Below are 21,796 nucleotides of genomic sequence, written 5' to 3' on the forward strand. Positions count from 1 at the left end.
ATCGAAACAAATGTAAATTATTATTACTGCATCATAAACTCCATTTAATATTAACAATCGCGCACATTTTAAGTGGTAAAAAGCGTTTAATTGTCCAAAGTATATCTCAACTATCACTGCTCCCGATTAGACCGTCGCCATTTTATTTCGCTGCTCCCATAAGGCACCGGCGCTCTTCCGATAATTGCTTCAGACACCTATTCTTAATATCCCTATTATAGCTATACTTATTAGGGGTTTGACTATACGATATCTCTGGTATATGGAAAATGGTCAAGGATATTCATTTTCGCTGATCCAGGGATCTTTCTAAATTCCTTCGTTCGTTTTCAGCTAAATGTTTGACTATAATAAGGATTAATATCCCTGTCACAGCTTAATTTTTTTTACCGTGCAGTGTTCTAGAACGCTGTTACCTTTTTGTTCTAGAACAGTTCTGTTACCATCTTGTAACAACTTTTATAGAACACATTTCCTTTTTTGATCTGGAACAGTTACAGAACGCGTTTGCTGGATATATGAAATACTGTAATTCGTGAATGTCTAGCTAGAAAATAATTTATATATAACCGCTGATATAATCTGAACAATAAAAATATTGTTAAATTTCAAAAATTCTGTCATATTCTCGGTAATATAACCGGAACTTCAATTCTCGGCAATTTAATAACTAATCATAGACATTTAGCCAGACTCTCTTGTGCGCATGCTCCAAATGCATACTTAAGCCGTAGAGTGAAGAAGTGCGCATGTGGAGCATGCGCACAAGAGAGTCTGGCTAAATGTCTATGATCGATTTTCGGGTTAAAAATTCAACTATTTTGTAGAGAATTAGCCTTTATTGTTAGACACTTAATACTCTTGGTAGGATAATTAAATCTTTATTAAATAAAAATCCGACAGTTTTTTTGAAAATTGATATTTTTTTTCGCTTAAAAAGTCAGTTTTTTGGTTGAAGATTCTTAATTTTAGTTGAAAAATCACTTTTTCGTTAAAGATGTTGAAAAATGCGTTTTATATCGGAAATAGGAAAAAATTCTAACCCAATTAAATCAGAAATAGACTGCCATTCCCCGATTTTTAAATCTGGATGAGAAAAATCGTAAACAATAATTATTTTCACATAATCAGATAAATACGAAAGCTAGCTACGAAAGCTAAATAAAATTTACTATAAGAAAAGTAATACTTTTATTACGAAACACTTATTTCTACAGCGTAATAACAACCATTTTTCACGAAATTAAAATAGCTCCATACTCTTTTGTGATAACAAAAACTTGACAGTTCTCTTTTATAAGAGTGCCTTAGAAGAGTATTAATTAAATCGTTGATAATATTCGAGGAGCTGATACTGCATTCGTTAAAAATGTATAAAAATCTTTGCTCAATAATTTTCAAAAAGTTCAGCAAAATAAATGGCTCAAAATTAAAGACACCTTCAGTACAATGTAGGAATTATGATTTCATCCGAATTAAAATCTGCTTTCTGTACCTTGTCTGGATCATGTGAACTTTCCACTTTTCTCTTTCGAGAATTTTCCTTAAAAGTTGAACTTGTACTGGAAGGTACATTTTTCAGTGCCATTGTTGAATGTTGCTTTATCCATGTCGGTTCCAGATGAGTTTGCAAATGACTTTCGACTGAGTTTTCATCCGAAAACTTCCTATCACAGAGAACACACTCGACAAAATTCGGATGAATTCGTAAATTATGGCTAGAAATCATCCACGATAATTCCTCGCGTATAAAAAACTTGGATATTTCTCCAGTCTCTGTTATTTGAAGATTGATTCGTTTTGTTAAATCCTGACTCGGATGATTGTTATTCTGACGATCAATGTCCTTATTTTCCGAAGTTGACGATTGACAATCTGGAATCGTCAACTCGATAATGTTAACTTCACTATTCGCAATTTTCCTGATCCATTCCGGTTTCGAGTGCCGTTCCAAATCACTGGCCAAACATTTCTCCTTCTCAGTAACCATTTTTCTGTTGCACTTGCTAAAGTAGTCAATGATTCGCATATGATCGAGCGCAAGGCTTAAATTCGGGAATGATTCCTTACATCCGTGACAAAAGAAAGAATTTAGCTCGTCTCCAACCGAAATTTGGTGCGTTACGAGTTGCTTAATTAGTCTTATGCATATCGTGTAGTGATCGAAATTAGTTTTAGAGGCAGCCGACTGAGACCAGGCTTTCTGGTGGCTCGAATCCTTGATGTGCTGAAGAATATGTTCCTGAGTGGCGAATGACAGAAAGCAAAGATTGCAAAAGTGAGTCTCAGTGTTCATCGATAAGTAATGTTGAAAGTAGGTCGCGTAAACGTCAGCCGTTAATTTCCAGATCTTCTTGCCATGGAGTTGTGCATGCGCAGCTGCTTCAACCCAGGGTAGATTTAAATCACAAAAGTTGCACTTCAAGCTATTAGTAAAGTCGTATCGGTCGCCTTGAGAAATAATCGTAAAGCATTTCCGAAATCGTAATAAGCGGACTTGATGTGAACGAAGGTTGCAGTGAATAGACGCTTCTCCCATTTTAATAATTTCCTCGCAAACGAAACAGTAGTTACTGCCAGATAATGATGGTTTTATGATTATGGCGTTTCCTTTAAAAACATCGGAGATATTAAAGTTCTCCATTATTTATATAGTCTGAAAAACAAAAATGAATACCATTTGTCCGTTGTTTCATTTTTTCAACAGTGCACAGTTTTTTAAGGTCATGTGACTAGCCAGGGCACTAATGCCCTGTTTTCAGTTACGTTTCAAGTTAAAAATTAGAGATACGTGTCCTTATATATTTTGTACCTTAATAACTTTTTAAAGTAATAAGAATAGTATAGAAATAATTAAAATTATTGGTCTTAAATTCCAGTGCGAACATTTTTCGAAATGTTGGCACATCAAAAAAATAGATATATTGCACATATACTTTTGTGATTTTGTAAAAAAATAATTAGTTTTAAAATTTAAGAAACAGAAAACTGCCCTTCTGAAAAATTGAAATTCAAATCAAATTATCGACGCAAATTTGATAGAAACCCTATCAAATCGATAGAAACCCTATCGTATACTTTCCTATCGATAGTTTTGCAGAACTTAAATCATATATATTTTAAAATTGTAGAAATTTCTATTAAATTCTATCTATCGAAAAATGTTATATTTATTGGCAGAAAACTTGTGCCAAATATTATGTTCGAAAGTCTTGAAAGTTTTTATTCAACTCTTGTCAGTCAAAGAATCTTATAATTTTCTATGAACAGCTTCTCATAGAAATTCTATGTATCAGAACCACGGAATTTTCCATCAAATTGTATCCGTCAAGAAATCTTTTACTTTCCTATCAATATTTTTTTGTTGCAATATCTTGGTAGAAAAGTATAAGATTTCTCGAGGAGCTGACATCGATAGAAATTGTCCAGATTCTAGAAAATGGGATTTGATTTAGGTCTGATATGTTTAAGTTTTGATAGTTTCAATAAAAAACTGTTGATTTTAAAAGTATGAGATTTTATAAACCTATATCATTTGATAGAAATTTAAAGATATAGAATAACGATAGAAAAGTATAAGATTTTCTAAAAAACGGTAACAGATTTGATGTTATTTCTATCAAAAAAAAAAAGTTTGATAGAAATATAAAGATTCTTAAAATTTTGAACATTAAAAATAGAATAAAAAGTTTATTTTCATCAAATTCTATTAAATTTTCACAGCAGGTTGCATACATATCATTCCCGCTCCCACCCGCGGAGAAAGAATTTTTACAGTAATTGAAATCCAAAAATTCGAACTCTTAGAGCTGAAAAATTTTACATTTGAAGTAATCAAAACAGAATTTACACCCATAAAATAGAAGCTTTTCAGACACTTTTGTAGCGAACAATTCTAATTTAAATTCTGTTAAACGCTTTAACTTATACCATTTTAAGTAAAAGTATTTTACGTTGTTTGTTATTTTTTAGATTATTATTGAAAAAACTCTTAATTGTTTAGATTCGGGAATTTGATAGTTATTGAATTTCTCTAAGGTCGGGAATTTTAAATTGTCGGTCACTTCTAATTCCGGGAATATTGCATATATTTTGAATGTTTTCTTTTCCGGAAATTTTCCAGTGACTTGAATTTCATTCATCGTGATTTTAAAATCATTTTTTTGGTTAGAAGTTGAATACTTTGTTAAAAATTTATTTTTCAGGTTGAAAATGAACTATTTTAGTTTAAAATAAAAATCTTTATTGGTTGAAAATTCAACTTCGTTGTTTAAAACTTATTCCTTTGTTTGAAGATTCACCACTTTAGTTGAAAATTCTTTTTTTTTAATTAATTTTCTTAAATGTAAAATTAACTAGTCCATTTTTTTGTTGAAAATTAAACTGTTTGGTTTAAAATTAATCTGTTGATGAAAATTCGTCCTTTTGATAGAGTTCAACTCTTTTCTGTTGAAAATAAAACTATTTTTTGGTTGGAAATCCCACTTTTTTGTTTAAAATTTATCCTATTTTGAAGATTTATAATTTTAGTTGAAAATTGATCTTCTTTATTAGAAAATTAAACTATTTGGTTGGTAATTTATTCGGTTAGAAATTCATTTTTTTCTTGGTTGAAAATTCATTTTTAATTACAAAAATTAACTATTCCATTTTGGGTTGAAAAAGGATTCTTTTTTTGTTGAAAATTCAACACATTGATTAAAAATTTTTATATTTGGTTAAAGTCGTCTTTTTCTTGGTTGGAACTTCATCGCTTTTGATAAAATTTTAATTTTTGTTTGTTAAAAATATCACATTTTGGTTAAACTTTTTCAACTTGCAACTGTTTTTTTTTTAAATTTTTCAAGGAAATATTTTTTAGTTGAAGTATCAACTATTACATTTTTCATTGGTTGAAAACTTTTCTGGTTGAAAATTAATCACTTTAGACGAGTTAAAAATTTGTTTTTATTTTTTATCCGAAAATTTAACTATTTCACTACTGGTTAAAAATTAATTTCTTAAGGTTGAGGATTAGAACTATTTTTCTGAAAATTCGTCACTTTGGTAGAATTGACTGTTTGTTATTTAAAATTAACATATTTTTTTATTGAGAATTCATCAATTCAGGTAATCAGTTCATCTTTTTAGTTTGTAAATTGATCTGTTTTGGTGAAATTGTAAGTGACTGAATAGATTTTGTTTTTAAAGATTTGTAAAATTTAAGGTAAAAAAATAAATTGACTATCATTTGCCGTCTCTAAAAATTCCCGGTCCAGAGGCCACCCTGAAACCTATAGTAGAAAACACTTTTTTTTCTTTCTTGGTCCTTATTCTCATGTCTTCAATTGTAACAATTTGTCTAGCATTTTTAAATTTCTATTAAACCCACTAATAGGGCAATTACGATTATATTTGTAATTCACTCTTGAGGTTATGTAGACCGATAAACTAAGAATATCGAGAATATCTTATTACTTATTGCATATATTCCTTAGTCATGGCTTGTTGATTGAAACAAAACGCCAAAAACAAAGAAAGCATCATAGGTCATAATCACATGAAATGTCTTACCTTCGTAAATTTTCAATCCAGTATCTTAATAAGACTAAGGAATCCTATATATTAGCTCCAATCCTTTTCCCACATATTTTGATTCAATCTTTGTAAACAATATTTAGGCAGACGTGTGAGATTATTATAAAATATATCAGTTTCGATCCACAAAAGATAAATATAAACTGTTGAACAAAAAAGTTCAAGTCTTCTTCGTTTTTTTTTCTGCCTTTTGATTCATCAACAAGACATGGCATGAAATGCAAGCAAAGATTGAGTGGAGTTAGGGTTTAGTTTGGGAACCAGCGATGCGAGGCGCTGGTGTCGCGAACCTGTCCGAGTTCTGCGAAAGTTTAAATTTAAGAAATGAAAAATAGCTTTTTTCATACAAGATTTCAATAAAAGTTTATAGTTATTTTGTAAAAGAAATTAAAAAAGTAATTCATTCAGATTAAAGAGAAAAAATTAAAAATTCAAATTAATTTTAATTAATGTAATTTAATTAAAATTTAGTATTTTAATTAAAATTTTTAATTAAAAGCTGTCGAATTCAACCAAAAACGACGATATCTCGAAAAAGCATGTCATTTTTCAAATAAAAAAGATTATTTTTCAACAAAAAATAAAACAAAAACAAATAAAAGTCAAATTTTTAACAAAATAGTTAGATTTTCAACCAAACAGAAGAAACTTTAACCGAACAAATTGTAATCACAAATACGAAATTAAAAAAAAGACGATTTTTCTCTAAGACAGTTTGTTTTTTAATTTGAAAATATGGTTGTTTTTATTTTTCGCTATAATAAATAGTATATTTTTGAAAATAGGTACTTTGAAACGTTCTTTCAAAAAACAATAATGTTATATTTGTGAAATTCAGAACTTCTTTTAGTTACTAGTATAAAAATCTGCCCGCTTCGCAGGCACATTAAGGAAAGCTTTAATTTTTTAAAATTAATTTAATTTATTTATATATTTTTTTCAACGTTATTTTTCACGAATAAAATAAAAAGTACGCGTCCTATCAAGAAGTGATTGTTAACGAAATTGTATATATTTTTTGGGATAACAATTTTTGTTAATTCATATTTTTTCGTATCCTACATAGTTTGTCCACAAAATGGATTTTTTTATTTTCCATTATTTTTTGTGCAACCAAAATTTGAATCTTCGATTTTTGAAGAAAATCCAAAAATTGGTTACCATAAACTTGTAGGGCTTACAAAAAGAAATGTTTTTCTTCTCTTGACTTTTTTTCATATCGTGACTTTTTTTCATATCGTGCGTTTTTCGGCTTTAAATTTTGATTTTCGCTTAATTAAAAAAATGTTGAAAACGCTATAACTCTGAGAATTTTCTTTTTATCGAAAAAAGTCATAAATATAAATTGTTTGTTCTTTTTAATACTATAAATATCCGTACATAAAATTTTTAAATTCAGAAAAAAGTTGTCTCAAAAATTTTCAAAATGCGCTCACTTTTTGAATTTGTATCAAGAATGGCTGGTTCACGAACTCGTCCTTTCTTTTAGGACCTGAAAAAAGTGTACCAAAGATGAATTTGATTCGTTAATTTTTTCGATAGTTATCGTGTTTACGGACGGACAGACAGACGCCATCGTGAAAGACTGATTTTCGGATTGAAAAAGTGTGATGTCAAATTTCCGACAATTCTAATACTTTCTCAATCATAAATGATGAGAATGTAAAAATAGTGGATGATGAATCTATATTGCATTCTTCCTCAACTACAGAAACGTAGTTAAAGTTTCTATGCGACTAGAGACCAAGTTTTCAGAATGAATTTTAAAAAAATTACTAATTTGTTTTTCTTTGTATTTAAAGTCTTTTGTATAATTAACTTTCACAAAAATAAATTCGGAATACTATTATAGCAGTGATGCTAACGGACCGCGACTTTCTCAACTGCGCATGTACTCAAAAGCGCGGGTATTTTTAAATTTGAAAGTGTAAACTTGTTATATTACGCCGCAGTAATAAATTGTTTGAAGAAATGATATATTTCTTAAATTCAATTCAATTACTTGTGTAAAGTAAAAATTCGTTAAAAATGTTTATCTGTATTATTATTCATACTATTTATTGATTTCAAATGGACCCCCGCTTCTCGGTACATGCGCATTTTGAAAAGTCGCTGTCCGTAACATCACTGTTTTACAGTCCTATTTTTTAATCCAATTTTATTTTGTAATCACTCAAACATCTTAGATTTTTCAAATTCAACTAATTATGCAAATGAAATTGTAATGCTTTAAGTTTTTCAATTTTTCATGTGAAAATGCAAAGATACCTTTGGACACAGATCTCTGCTTCGGAAAAAGTAGCCAGTTACAAGCTCTTGACGTCCGCTGGCAAGATGTCTGCACGCTGAGGGCCCAGTAATATAATACCAACCCCGTGGGATTCATTTTCATATAAAAGATGAGTCATTTTCTACCAAAAACATGAATTTGCAACTAAGAAACGTAAATTTTGAACCAAAAAACACAATGAATTTACAACAAAATAGTTAAATTTTCAACGAAAGAAATGAAAAAATGAAGAACCTCCTATGACTTTTTAAACCACTTTTAATTTTTTAAATTAATGTAACTTATTTTTAAAATGATTAATTCCCATATTTTTTCAAATAAACGTATTTCCTGAATTAAATATAATAGTTGGTCATTGTTTGTATCAGTAAATTTGGTTAAAAACACGATGTAATTATTTAAAGAACTAATCATAGTTTATTTTCAAAATTTATTAAAATTGAGTCAGAGATACACCCTTTTTCTCATTTTGGTATTCTATGCTATTTTTTGTTGAATGATGGCATAACTTTTTGTACCTTTTTGTTTGCTCAAGCACTTTTTTTGATAGCTTTAAAAAATAATATAAAATATAACACATTCATTGATTTTTCTGACTATATAGATTTTAGCGTATAAAAATAATGCATTAAACAATTTTTAATCGTTTTAACAAATATAACTTTTTTGAACAGTTTCTTTTTTAACAATATTTTTAAATCGTATTTTAAGAATTTAACATGATATTGAATGATATTATGCTTAATTCATAAAATGCGATTTTTTTAAAACAAAACTTGTTTAAACAAATTCAGTTAGTTTGAAAAATTGAAGTTTTTGTCAAATGACTTAGCATTTGAATTACAAAACAAAATTACGGTTTTTTTCCCCTGGAAATGGATACTTGGGGGGGGGGGGGGGGGGGGGGGGGGGGGGTTACCCTGTTTCTTAGAAGCGTTTTTTGGACAACCCTAATATACATATGTAGTATGCGGGGTAAAAACTGATCTTTTGATGTGAAATACAGATTTATTTTCATCGCGAGCGCCCTATTGAGAGACAATGCTGTGAAATCTCCCTCGGTCAACGAGGAGCCTAGAAAGGTGGGGGTAACGTTCGAGCGCAGTTCAGAAGGCGCCCCATTGAGAGGCGCCTTATTGAGAGGCTCGACTGTAGTTAACTTTAAAACCAAAGAAATGAATTTTCAACCATAAAGATGAATTTTCAAAGAAGAAGAATAATTTTTAACATATATAGATGAATTTTTAACTAAAAAAGAAACATTTTAAACCGAAATGGAAGTTAAATTCAGTAGTTAAAAAAAATGAAGTTTTAAAGCAAAAAAAAAAAAAAAAAGAATTTTCAATAAAATATTTCAACTTTTAACGAAATAATTGCACTTTCAACTAAAAACGTTAATTTTCAACAGAAAAGTATATTTTCAATCAAAACGTATAATATAAAAATTTTAAATTACAAAAATGAATTTTCAGCAAAAAGAAAAGGATTTTTTTATCAAAATTGCAAATAGTTACATTAGAAAAAAAGGTTTCATTGAATTAGTTGCACCAGGTCGTTGAATTTTCATTTAAAAAAACGATCAATTTGTAACCGGAAATGAAACAATTAAATTTTCAGTTAACCATTTTAAAAAATCAACAAAGAACTTACATTTTTAATCAGAGAAGAATTTTTAAGAAAAAGATTAATTTTTAACAAATTAGTTCCACTTTAAACCAAGCAGTTGTATTTAAAAAATTAGTTTTTGACGAAAAATTTAATAGTTGATATTTCAACCGAAATAGATTGAAATTGTGAATTAAAAACTGTTGAATTCAGCAAAAAAAAAACAGAATTTTGAACCAGAAAAAAATGAATTTCCAACAAAAAAGTAGAATTTTCAAACAAGAAGAATAATTGTCTACCGAAAAAGACCAAAGAAAATTAATCTTTGACGAAAAACGTAATAGTTGATATTTCTACCAAAACGCATTGCGATTTTGAATAAAAATAATGCTGAATTCAAAGCAAAAATACTATACAAATTTTCAACAAATTAGTTTAATTTCCAAATAAGAAAGGTCAATTTTTAACAAAATACTTACATTTTTAACCACAGAGATGAATCTTTAACCAATACAATTAATTTTTAACCTGTATTTTAATTGTCAACCAAGTAACTGCATTTGTAACCAAAATTTATTAATTTTTAACTAAAAATACTTTTTAGTCAAAGGGAAAAAATGCAATCAAATTATTTAATTTTCAAGCTAAAAAGACAAATTTTCTACAAAACAGTGGAATCTTTAACCGGAAATTTTGGCATTCGACTTTTCTTGCCATAAAAAATTGAACATTTTTGAAAATTGTACTTAAACTATCAATTTTTTCCTGTTTAACCTAAATGACTTACACTTTCACTTTATTTCATAAATAAACTAAAAAATGTAATTATTAATTTGTATAAAAAAAAAGCTTTTTACATTTATCCCATTTAAATTTTCGCTAAAAAGTTTTAAATGATAAATTTTTTACTTTATTTATAAATGAAGGGTGGCATTACAGATCTCGTAAAAGTATTTTTTAAATCTCATTTTTTGATACAATAAAGTAAAAAAAGTTTATATAAAACTTTAACGTAATAATAATTTCTCTTAACACTTAAAAATTGATATTTCTTGAAATCCTTATCACTCAACGAAAAAATACTTTTTTATTTTTTCGGATTTTAGCAAAAAATATCTGTCATACTGTGATATCGCGATTTTCAATTTTAATTCTCGTCGAATAGAATAATTTTTTAGATTAAACATATTTTATTCTCATTTAGAATTCTCAAAATAGAAGGAGTAAGTTTTTATTTTTGCAGAAAATTAAAAAATCGATTTTCAATCGCTATATGCTAACTTTTTCCATAAAACTTTATGCCCGCGTATTCTGATACTTAATATCTCGAAAGTTTGTTTATTTTAACTGAAAAACCTATTAGAAAAATTAACTAAGCGGAATTATACCCAGTTTAAAAAAATATCAATCATCTCTACTTTCTAAGGAGAAAAATGTACAAGTTTCAATTTATTTCACGCCTTGATATATCCATTTTAAAACTGCATCACCTAAAATAAAAGAAAAAATTCATTTAAAAACATCTAATGCCTTTTTATTTTAAAAAACATTGTTGAGAAAACATGTGGCATTACTTGTTTTCTTTCAGGAATGCGGCCACGCTTCTTTTACATTGCTCGAACGCTTTTACAAATCCTTCTCTGCCGCTATCCTAAAAAGAGAAAAAATGATTCTCATATAATTTTTTTTTTTTTGTAGCAAAAATCACAAATAGATCAAAATTATATAGTTGCTTACATAGTAAGGATCTCTTATGATTATGTCTCCCTCTGGATCGTATTTGCCAAGAAGTTCAATTTTCGCTGTGCCATCTTTAGGACTCTTTCTTTTCAATTCATCGATATTATCTTCATCCATTCCAAAGATCCAATCGAATTTTTTAAAATCTTCTTTCGTTATCTACATTAAAAAAAAGAAATGATTTTAAAATATGGATTTCCACATTTTTCTTCTTCGATTGTATGCAAAAAAATAAATGCGTTTAAAAAAAAATATATTAAAGGTTCCGCAAGATAATTTTAAACTTTTTATTTAGATCGAGGAAACATTCAATTAAATTGAACAGAAATTATTGTTTATAGAGTTTATTTTTGCTAATAATAATACTTTTGGTTCACTTTTCAATTAAAGTGAGATAATAATTAATTGAAGTTAACAAAAATGATTGTTTTAACAATTTGTTATTTTTTAAAATAATATTCTCTTCGAATAATGGTAGAAATTTGCGGATTTTTGAGAAATTTTCAACTCTGTGCCCTCTTTTCACTTAAGGTGCGTTAAAAGTTAATTAATTTTGAAAAATTTCCACTTTATGTCTCTCAGCTAAAAAGTTGCGGGGGTTTTTTTTTTCTAGAAATTTTCAGTTAGGAAAAAATAATTAATATCAATATTACTTTAGAGAAAAAGATTCTTTTAAGAACTTCAAGGAAAATTTACATTTAATATGATTTATATTGAAAATTGGAAGAATATGTCAAATATCTGTTTTATTTCAGAAAAAATATCTTCACAAATAAGAGATTGTTTAAAAAATGATTCTCTCTATTCTGTATTTAATATTTGTGCATAACTAATTATTACTACACTATAAATTAAAAGAGTAAAAATTAAATTAAGAAATGAAAAGAAAGTATAGCTTTACTATAGAAGATACTTATAAGCAATATTAATTTGCCTAAACAATTATTTTTGTTAAATTTAATGGGTTTTTACCTCGCTCTAAGTGAAAAGTGACCAAAAAATTTAACAATTTAGAAAAAACCGCAACTTTTTACCATTGTTTAGGGAGAATATTATTAAAAATAATAATAAATTGTTAAAGAAATTATTTTTAATAACATAATTATTACTCACTCACTACAATTATTACCTCACTCTAATTGAAAAGTTGACAAAAACTGGAAATTTTTTTAATAATTGCAACTATCTAGCATTATACTAATTGTAAAAAAATATTATTGTAAATAAGAAATGTTTAAATTACATTTATTTTTGCCTCAGAATTCATCTACTTTGGTTAAAAAGCTACCATTTGATTCAAGATAAACATTTTTTTTTTAATTAATTTTTTTAATTGACAATTTAACCCATCAATTTTTCAGTAAAAATTGATGGTTTTTAGTTGGGAATTCAAATACTAAATTATTCGTTAAAAGTCTTTTTTTTCATTGAAAAGTGTACACCTTGGTTGAACTTCTATATTTAAAATTCATTTAATTAGTTTACGATATAATTATTTTTTTGAAGGATACAACCGCTTCGTTAAAATTTTTGTTTTATAGTTAAAACATTAATATTTTTAATTTGAAATCTATCTAATTAACATTTAACTAGAAAATCAAACTAACAAATTATACATCGAAAATTCTTTATTTATCGTTGTTGAAAATTCTAGTAATTGACTAAAGGTTGATTTATTTTGTTAAAAATTCCTTTTTATAGTTTAGGATTTAACTATTTTTTTTAAATTTGTTTTTTAAGTCGATAATTTATTTATTAAATTAAAAATGTCAAGAATCAATTTTTGTCTAAAAATTGATTGTTTTTAGTAGAGAATCAACTACTAAATTTTACATTCAAAAATCTCATTTTTTTCTTTGCAAATTGTACATAATAGTTAAAAGTTGATCTTCTACGTTTAAAATTAATTTCATGAGTTTAGGATATGCTTGTCTTTCTGAAGTTTGTTATTTTTTGAAAATTCATTGTTTTTAGTTAAAAATTCAACTACCTGATTGATAGCTGAACTTTTTTAAAACAAACATTCATTTTATTGGTTTAAGATTCAACTGTTTCTTAAAAATTCGTTTTTTAGTTGAAAAATAACTTTTTAAATTGAAACTTTTCCAACAAAATTTTGAATAGATATTGATCGATTTTAGTTGAAAATGCTACTAAATTTTTAATTGGAAATTAATATTTTTTGATTGAAAATCCAACTACTTGGTTGACAGTAGAAGTCCTTCATTAAAAATTTATTTTATTTGTTGATGATTTAACTATTTCGTTGCAAATTTTTTTATATGAAACTTTACTATTCCATTTTTTGTTAAAAATTGATCGATTTTAGTTTCAAGTTAAATTATTATTTGTAAAATCTATTCTTTTGTTTGAAAATGCAACTACTTGGTTTGAAATTTACTTTTTGGTTCCAAATTTATATTTTCAGATTGAAAAACACACTGTTTTGTAGAAAATTCGTCTTTTTAGCTTAAAATTTAAACTGTCTTGTTGAAATATCATTTTTCTATTGAAACTTTTATTATTTGGGTAGAAAATTCAATTATTTGGTTGACAATTCCTTCTGGCTTGAATGAAAAATGTTTCTTGATCGAAAACTCATCTCATTTAGTAGAAATTTGATTTTTATTGTTTAAAAGTGCAACTGTTTGGTTCAGAATTAAAATTTTTTCATTGTTTTTTTACTTAAAATTAAAATCTTTGTTTTTCTTGAAATATCAACGATTATATATTTTTCGTTGAGAATTAATCTCCTTAAAAATTCGTTTTTTCTTTAAGATTAATTTTTTTCAGATGAATGTTCAACTATTTTGTCAGTATGTTTTTTTTTGCTTAAAAATTTAACTTTATTGTTAAACATTCATCTTCTGGCATAGAAAATTCGTCCGACTGGATTGAAAATTCAAGTGTCTTCTGGTAAATTCGTCTTAACTTCAAAATTTAATTATTTCTTTCAAAATTCAATTGTTTGGTCTAAGATAATTTTGGTTTTTGTTGCAAATTCAACTATTTTGTTGAAAAATCCTTTTTTCGGGTTACAAAATTAACTGTTTTCTAAAACACTTGGCTTTTTAGCTTAAAAGCTCAACTCTTTCCTTGAAAATTCATCTACTCGGTTGACAGTAGAAATTCTTTATTAAAAATTCATTTTAATTTCTGATGATTTAACAATTTCGTTGCAAATTTTTTTATTTGAAACTTAAATGTTCCATTTTTTGTTGAAAATTTATTGTCTTTAGTTTAAAATTCAATTATTTGGTTGAAAAATCTATTATTTTAATAAAAAATGCCACTACATGGTTTGAAATTCACTTTTTAGTTCAAAATTTATATTTTCAGATTGAAAAATACACTGTTTTGTAGAAAATCCGTCTTTTTAGCTTAAAATTTCAACTCTCTTGTTCAAAAGTTATTTTTCTATTGAAACTTCTATAATTTGGTTAGAAAATTCAACTATTTCGTTAAAAGTTTGTTAAAAATTCTTTTTTTTTTAAAGATTCATTTTTTTTCAATTGAATGTTCAACTATTTTGTCAGTATGTTTCTTTTTGCTTGAAAATTTAACTTTATTATTACACATTCATCTTCTGGACTAGAAAATTCGTCCGATTGGACGACTATTTCCTTCAAAATGCAATTGGTTGGTGTAAGATAATTTTGTTGTTTGTTACAAATTCAACTATTTTGTTGAAAAATCGTTTTTTCGGTTTCAAAAATTAACTGTTTTCTAAAACATTCGGCTTTTTAGCTTAAAAACTCAAGTTTATCCTTGAAAATTCCTCTCTTGCCATCAAATTATTAGTTTTTAGTAGAAAATTAAACTATTATGTTGAAAATGCAATATAATTAGAATTTAAATACTGTACAGCTATACAATAGTTTTATTGAAAATAATTTATTTCCCATTTTCGTGAAAAATCACACTATTTTCATTTTGGACTGTAAAATATGTTAAAATATTATGTTTCATTTTAGGCGTTTATCAAATTAAATTTAAAAAATTTGAATTGAAAAGGTGGATTCAAAGACATTTTTTTTTTGAAATAAATGGTTCCATGGAAAGTTTGTCTTTAATTTACAATCATTTTTTCACTCTGAAGTTATTTTTGTAAAAAAATTTTGTAATAGAAATGGCTTCTCTCATTAGAAATTTTTTTTCCCGAGTGTATATAAAGAAAGCACAAAATATAAAAGTGAATCTCTTTTAGAAAATCTTAGTTTCCCTTTTTTATTTTTGCTGAAAACGTGTAGAAGAAAACTTACAGGTCTTGCGGCATGTGAATAATCTGAAATTCCTTTTTCTTTAAGTGTAGTTATTGCTCTGTTATCAGGACTTTTGCCGGTATGATAACCGATTAAAGCCGCGCTTTCTACTTCCCACTTGTCCGATAAACCATTTTTTTTAATGTAATCATCGAACACTGCCTCTGCTATTGGCGAACGACAAATATTACCTAAAAGTGTAAACCCAAATTATAGAACAATATCAAAGTGAGGTTTGGGAAAATAACTTTTCTTTTACCCTGTCATGAAAAATCCCCAGAAAATAATCTAAATATCTTACATACCCAAACATATCATCAGTACTTTCTTTTTCTCAGACATGATTAAAGCTTTTCCGTATAAATTATTCCTTGAAAAAATTTTCTCTCTCTGGGATTTTACGTTTTGTTAATTCTTATCTCCTTCTGCGAAGAAAAAATCAATTTTTCAGTTGAATTATGAAAAAGGATTCAAGTGTATTGCCCCTTTTTTCACAATTCTTAACTCGAAGCTGATCAAACAGTTTTGAGAGTGAGGAAACAAAATGCTGTTCAAGAGATGAATTTTCTACCATATAAGACAAATTTTCAACTACAAAAGATCAATTTTCACAACAACAAAAAACTAATGTCGAACTTAAGAAATGAATTTTTAACCAAAAATATAACATTTAAATTTTCAACTTAAGCTAGATGTTAAATGTTCAATTAAACAAAATTAGTATAATCAATGAATACTTAAAACAGGCAAAATTTGGAAGTCCTCAACAACAGATCCGATTTTGATAATTTTTTTTAATTTTGTTTTTTTATATTATTTAAAATCAGAAGCCTTTTGGAGGGGGCAAACAATTATTTATATTGTTTAAACAATATGTATGATATTTATTTAAAAAATTAAGTTTTGTCCCCTTTTTTTCTGAAAATCTCTTTATATATTAATTTCAGAATAAAAAAAAGTTGTTAAAATAAATTGTATATCCATAATTACATATTTACATAGTAAAAATTTGCTTTTAGGGTCAAGAAATATGTACGTGTTTGACACACTATTGCGTTAAATTTGGTTAAAAATTCATCTGTTAAGGTATAAAATTAATCATTTTGGTAGAAAATTCCACTATTGGGTTAAAAGTTGAAGTACTTTGTTAAAACTGTATTGTTTTTTTACATGGCTTTAGTTGAAAATTCATATCTTTGGTTGACAATTTTAATTTTTATTAAGTCTTTGAATTTTTTTATTCTTTATTTTATTAATACAAATTAAACTATTTCAGGTGAAGATTCATCACTTTAGTTAAATATTCATCGACTTGATTAAAACTTTAACTATTTTTTTAATCATTCGGTTTTTTTGTAAAAAAATTAATTTTTTTTTAATTGAAAATTATATCTAGTATTTCAGTTTTTGGTGAAATTTATTTTTCTCAAAAGAAAATTTTATAAATATTTTTTAAATTCGCCTTTTTCTCCGAAAAATTAATCTTCTCGGTCGAAAATTCATGTTTTCGGTTAAAAATTAAATTATTTAGTACAAAATTATTCTGTTTTGAGAATAAGAAAGTTTTGTCAAAATTTATTTTGATATTTTTTGAATACTTTTGAATCTCCTATAATATTTTTTCGCGAGGGTTATAGTTATTATTAAAGCTCTGAAATAATTAATTATAAATAATTTTGATCAGTAAAAGATTATGTAAAAAAAAATGATGAGTAATTATTCGAAAAATGTTTACTTTATTTTGATTTAATTTGTAGCTATTTATGACTTTAATATGAATAAAAAATATAAGTTTTTAAAAAGTTTTTGATGAATATCGTATAAAAAAATTGTTTACACTTAAATATCATTACAATTGTTTAAAAAATAGAAATGCTTGTTTGTCCCCTCCAAAAGGTTTCTGATTTTAAATATTATAAAAAAACAAAATTTTTGAAAAAAAATGATCAAAATCGGAGCTGTTCTTGAGGACTTCCAGCTCAAATGCTTCTCTGATGCTACTAAATATATTTTCAACATAAGAAATGAGTTTTTCAACAAGAACGACTTTTTAATCAGTAAAAAATGTCATGCGAAATATTGAAATTTCAAGCTAAAAAGACATATTTTTGACAAAAAGTTTAATTTAAAACTGAAAACATATGCGTTTATTACCAAAGTAATTAAATTTTCAACCAAAAAACCACGAGTTTTTAACAAAGATGGAAATTTATGTTTTGCAAAATTATTACTGAAATGTAAATAATGCAATAAAAATATATAAAAGTGGTTCTTTTTTATTAATTGTGTAAATACCATTTTACTATTATTTAATAATAAAATTACTTGTACTCATGTCAAATATAAATTGAAATGCTGTTTTAATCTTGAAAGTTAAAAATAAAAGTTTCATATAAAAATGAAACAATTTAACACATTTATGTGACAAATATATTCAGAATTAATTTTTCAAGATTTTTGCTAATCGTAAACAGAGACTGAAAAACCTTTTTTGGTTCAAAAATCAATTATTTAGTTGCAAGTGAAACTACATTGTTAAAAATTCATTATTTGTTTTAAAATTTCTGTATTTTGTTGAATATTTTTTTTTAGAAAACTAATGTTCTTCGTGATTAATTTACCTTTTAAAAATTATTTTCTTTGGCTGAAAAGTTATTTTATTTTACGGAAAAATTATTTTTTTAACTGAAAATTTAATGATAATACGTATTTTCGAACATCAATATTGTTCAAATAAAAATTAAAATATTTGTTAAAAATGTATGTAGTATGTTACAAATTATTCTTTTTCGTCCAAACGTAATATGTTTGATTGAAAATTAATTTATCAAACTAAAAATTTAACTATATTTTTGTCGAAAACTTTTTTATAGGCATTTACTATTTTTGGGAGAAAATTTATTTGTTTAGTTGAAAATTTAATTTTTCAATAGAAATTAATTTTATTTGCTTAAAAACTTATTTCTCTGGCTGAAAATTAAGCTATTTTACTCTTTGTTCAAAAAGTATCATTTCAGTTGAAAATGTATCCATTTTGTTAAAAATTGTTTTTTTTAATAGAAAATTCTTTTTAGTAGAAATTTCATATCGTTGGTTGAAAATCATTTTTTTTATTGAAAATTGTGGTTTTAAACAAAAAATGCAACTTTTCAATTTTTCGATAACATTTTTCTCTTTTGATAGACATTTATGCTTTTTGGCTGAACATTCAACTTTTTGGTGGAAAATTAATCTTTTTGGTTGAAAATTCAATTTTTCGGTAGAAAATTCATCTTCTTGTTTAAAAATTGAACTATTTCGTTAAAAACATATTTTATTTGGTTAAAAATGTATTATTCCAACTTAAAATTAAACTATTATATTTTTTGTTGTTGAAATTTTATCTTCTTAGTTTTAAAATTAATCTATTTTGTTTAAAATTTGTCATTTTAGTAGTAAATTAATCTTTTTGGTTTGAAATTCATCTGTTTGGTTTCAAATTTAACTATTTCGTTGAAAATTTATTTTATTTGGTTAGAAACTGATTGCTACAACTTCAAATAATTAGTTTGAATATTTCATTGAAAATTAAAATATTTGTTAAAAAATTCATGTATTTATTATTAAAAATTATTATTTTTGACAGAAAAATAATATTTTTGGTTGAAAATTATTTTTTTTTATTGAAAATTAATTTGCTTAACAAAATTCATTTGTTTAGTTAAAATTCTAAACTATCTTCTTTAGTTGAAAATTTACACATTTTATTAAAAATATGTCTTTTTTAGAAAAATTATTTTCGGGGTTGAAAATTCAACTATTTGGTTAAAAACTTATTTTTTGATTGAATTTGCATTATTTTAGTTAAAAACTAATTTCTTTTCTTACAAATTTAAAAAAAAATTAAATTTTTTTTATTGAAAATTAATTTTTTCACTAAAAATGTAGCTATTCCATTTTTGCTAGAAAGTTGATATTTTTCCGTTGAAAATTCACTTATTTGGTTGAAAATTCGGGTTTTTAGTCGAAAATTCAATTATTTTGGTGGAAATATTAACTAACATAAAACACTTTTCATTTTCAAATTATTTTTTTTATCAAAGATTCATCAGCTTGGTTGAAAATTATAAAGTATTTTTACATTTCTGAGCTAAAAGCGCTAAAATGAAGTATATGTAAGGTTAGGTTGTGGAATTTGTTATTTTACGAAAACATTAAACTAAATCGATTATCATTAGTAATTATGATATGCTGTAAAATTAATAGAGAAATTAAATGGAAATAATTTAACAGTTTGTACAAAAAGTGCAGAAAAACGAGAAAAACTTACAGATTTTTGAGTAGGAACCAGGAAGCAATACTTTCGTATTTAACCTCAAAAATCACCGGTGCCTACAAAAATCGACATTTATTATTACTGTTGTTTGTTTATCATTAATATCAAAAAATTCTGCTATAAAAAAATTGTAGAAAACTGAAATACTATGAACCTTACGAAATCTACTTTTATTTACACCAACATAATTCGTAAGAATTTTTGCGCCGGTTTGCAATATCTTTGCGGTTCGAACAGAGGGTTCTTTACCCTTTGATAGAAGACAGAAAAACTTGTAAGGTAGAACTGAAAATAGTAAAATTTTCTTCCTCTATAATTTGTATAATTTAGCCTATCAAAAACAACCACATAAAAACAGGTAAATACAGATTGATACACATTGAACATAAAGATAAGATCAAGCGATAAAGGCAATAATCGAAAAAGGCCGTTTTATCTGTCAAGTTCAGGCCTAGACCTCTAACCTAAGTGACCTAGAGGGTATCCCTCCCACTAGGGAGAATTTAAGGAGAAAGTTTTGGTTGTGATTAAGAAAAAAAAAACAGATAAGGTGGTTCTTAAAATGTTTAACAACCTCTTATCACCTGAGTAGTGTCTAGGAAAAGAACTTCAATCGCTTTATTGTAGCGTGAACGTCAAAGAGGAATATACATCCGATGAGAAAAAAATGACCAATAAATTATAAATTTTGAGGTTATAAGAGCGACAGACACAAAAATGAAAAGATTTCGGCATTTCGCGTATTTCATCGAGGCGTTTGTATTATATTTGATCGCAATCGAAAATGTAAGTCCAAATGTCATCGGAAAGAAGGAGAGCGAAAGCACTGGAAATCTAGGATTGTATAATGCGAGTGATCATGTAGTCATTCTCAATGCAACCAATTTCAAATCCAGTGTTTATGGTAGCAATTCCAGTTGGCTAGTCGAATTTTATAACAGCTGGTGTGGTCATTGTCTTCGATATGCTCCAGTTTGGAAGGATTTTTCACGGAATATTCTGGGTAAGTATTTTATTTTTTTATGTTTAACTATGAAAAATTCAAGTATCTAGTTAAAAATTCATGTAATTTGTTGATAATTTGTTCTTTTTGGTCAACTGTTTTTGATTAAAAATTAAAAGTATTTTTTGGTTGAAATATCAACTACGAAACTTTTCTTCCGGGATTCCTTTTTTTTCAATGAAAATTTATTTGAATGGTTGAAAATTAAACACGTTTGTTAAAAATGAATTTTTTGCGTTTAAGATTCATCATTTTAATAGAAAATACTACTTTTGGTTGAAAAATGAGCTGTGTTCTAAAAAATTCGTTTTTCTATGACTAAAAAACTCTTTTTAATAATTCATCTATTCCATTTGAACATTCATCACTTTGTTTGAAATTCTAACTACTTTTTTTGAAAATTAGGTTTTTTTTTGTTTCAAAAATGGAATTATTCCATTTGAATATTCCATTATTGTAGCTAAAAATTTCTCTATTTGATTGAACATGAATTTTTTTACTGAAAATTGATCTTTTTTAGTTGTTTTTTTAGTAGAAATTAATCTTCTTAGTTGGAAATTAATCTTTTTCGTTAAAAATTAAACTATTCCATTTATCGACTCTTCAATTTTGTTGAAAATATATATTTTTAGCTTAGAATCAAATTATTTGATCAAAAAATGGTCTTTTTAGTTGAAAATTTAACCATTTCGTTAAAAAATCATGTACGCTGTTGAAAAATCATCTTTTTTGCTAGAAAATTAATTGTTTTCATTTAAAATTTAAGTTTTTGGGTTAAATATTCATAATCTTAATTGAAAACTTGGTTAAAAGTTAAACTCCTTTTATAAAAATGCATCTATTTCAGTGGAAAATACTTATCCAAAAAATAATGTTGATCATATGGGATGTACATATTTTTCTAATATAAATACCTAATTTTATTATGTGCCATTGAGTATTTTAATATTTAATTAATATATTTCTAACATTTCATCTATGTTTTAATTGATTTACCCTTTATA

At 26.0% G+C, this 21,796-nt stretch overlaps 3 protein-coding genes across 6 annotated transcripts in view; 1 reads left to right on the forward strand and 2 right to left on the reverse strand.

Moving 5' to 3' along the window:
• Window positions 1-1,167: 1,167 nt before the first annotated feature.
• Window positions 1,168-5,785, reverse strand: LOC117168108. Its single transcript, XM_033353495.1, has 2 exons — window positions 5,554-5,785; window positions 1,168-2,656 (listed from the first exon to the last, which is right to left on the reverse strand). Exon 2 carries the CDS (start codon window positions 2,642-2,644, stop codon window positions 1,442-1,444), a length of 1,203 nt encoding a protein of 400 aa, XP_033209386.1. The 5' UTR covers window positions 2,645-2,656; window positions 5,554-5,785; the 3' UTR covers window positions 1,168-1,441.
• Window positions 5,786-10,518: 4,733 nt separating this feature from the next.
• LOC117166955 (low molecular weight phosphotyrosine protein phosphatase 1-like) overlaps window positions 10,519-21,796 on the reverse strand; it is a 57,330-nt gene continuing 46,052 nt past the window's right edge. For 2 of the 4 annotated variants that reach the window (XM_033351445.1, XM_033351446.1), the window contains exons 2-7: window positions 19,784-19,845; window positions 15,780-15,899; window positions 15,475-15,665; window positions 11,210-11,371; window positions 11,047-11,123; window positions 10,519-10,962 (exon numbers count right to left, since the gene is read on the reverse strand). In XM_033351445.1, the coding sequence (XP_033207336.1) occupies window positions 10,959-10,962; window positions 11,047-11,123; window positions 11,210-11,371; window positions 15,475-15,665; window positions 15,780-15,816 (471 nt within the window). In that variant the 5' untranslated portion in view covers window positions 15,817-15,899; window positions 19,784-19,845 and the 3' untranslated portion in view covers window positions 10,519-10,958. Of the gene's footprint in view, window positions 10,963-11,046; window positions 11,124-11,209; window positions 11,372-15,474; window positions 15,666-15,779; window positions 15,900-19,783; window positions 19,846-19,943; window positions 20,160-21,796 lie in introns of those variants that run through there. The other 2 variants (XM_033351443.1, XM_033351444.1) reach the window with 2 other exon arrangements.
• The window catches only part of LOC117166952 (sulfhydryl oxidase 1-like), a 16,006-nt gene continuing 14,327 nt past the window's right edge, over window positions 20,118-21,796 (forward strand). The window contains exon 1 of the mRNA XM_033351437.1: window positions 20,118-20,792. Within this exon, the coding sequence (XP_033207328.1) occupies window positions 20,507-20,792 (286 nt within the window). The 5' untranslated portion in view covers window positions 20,118-20,506. The remainder of the gene's footprint in view (window positions 20,793-21,796) is intronic.

The sequence above is a fragment of the Belonocnema kinseyi genome, chromosome 2, assembly GCF_010883055.1.
Source record: "Belonocnema kinseyi isolate 2016_QV_RU_SX_M_011 chromosome 2, B_treatae_v1, whole genome shotgun sequence".
Taxonomy (NCBI): domain Eukaryota; kingdom Metazoa; phylum Arthropoda; class Insecta; order Hymenoptera; family Cynipidae; genus Belonocnema; species Belonocnema kinseyi.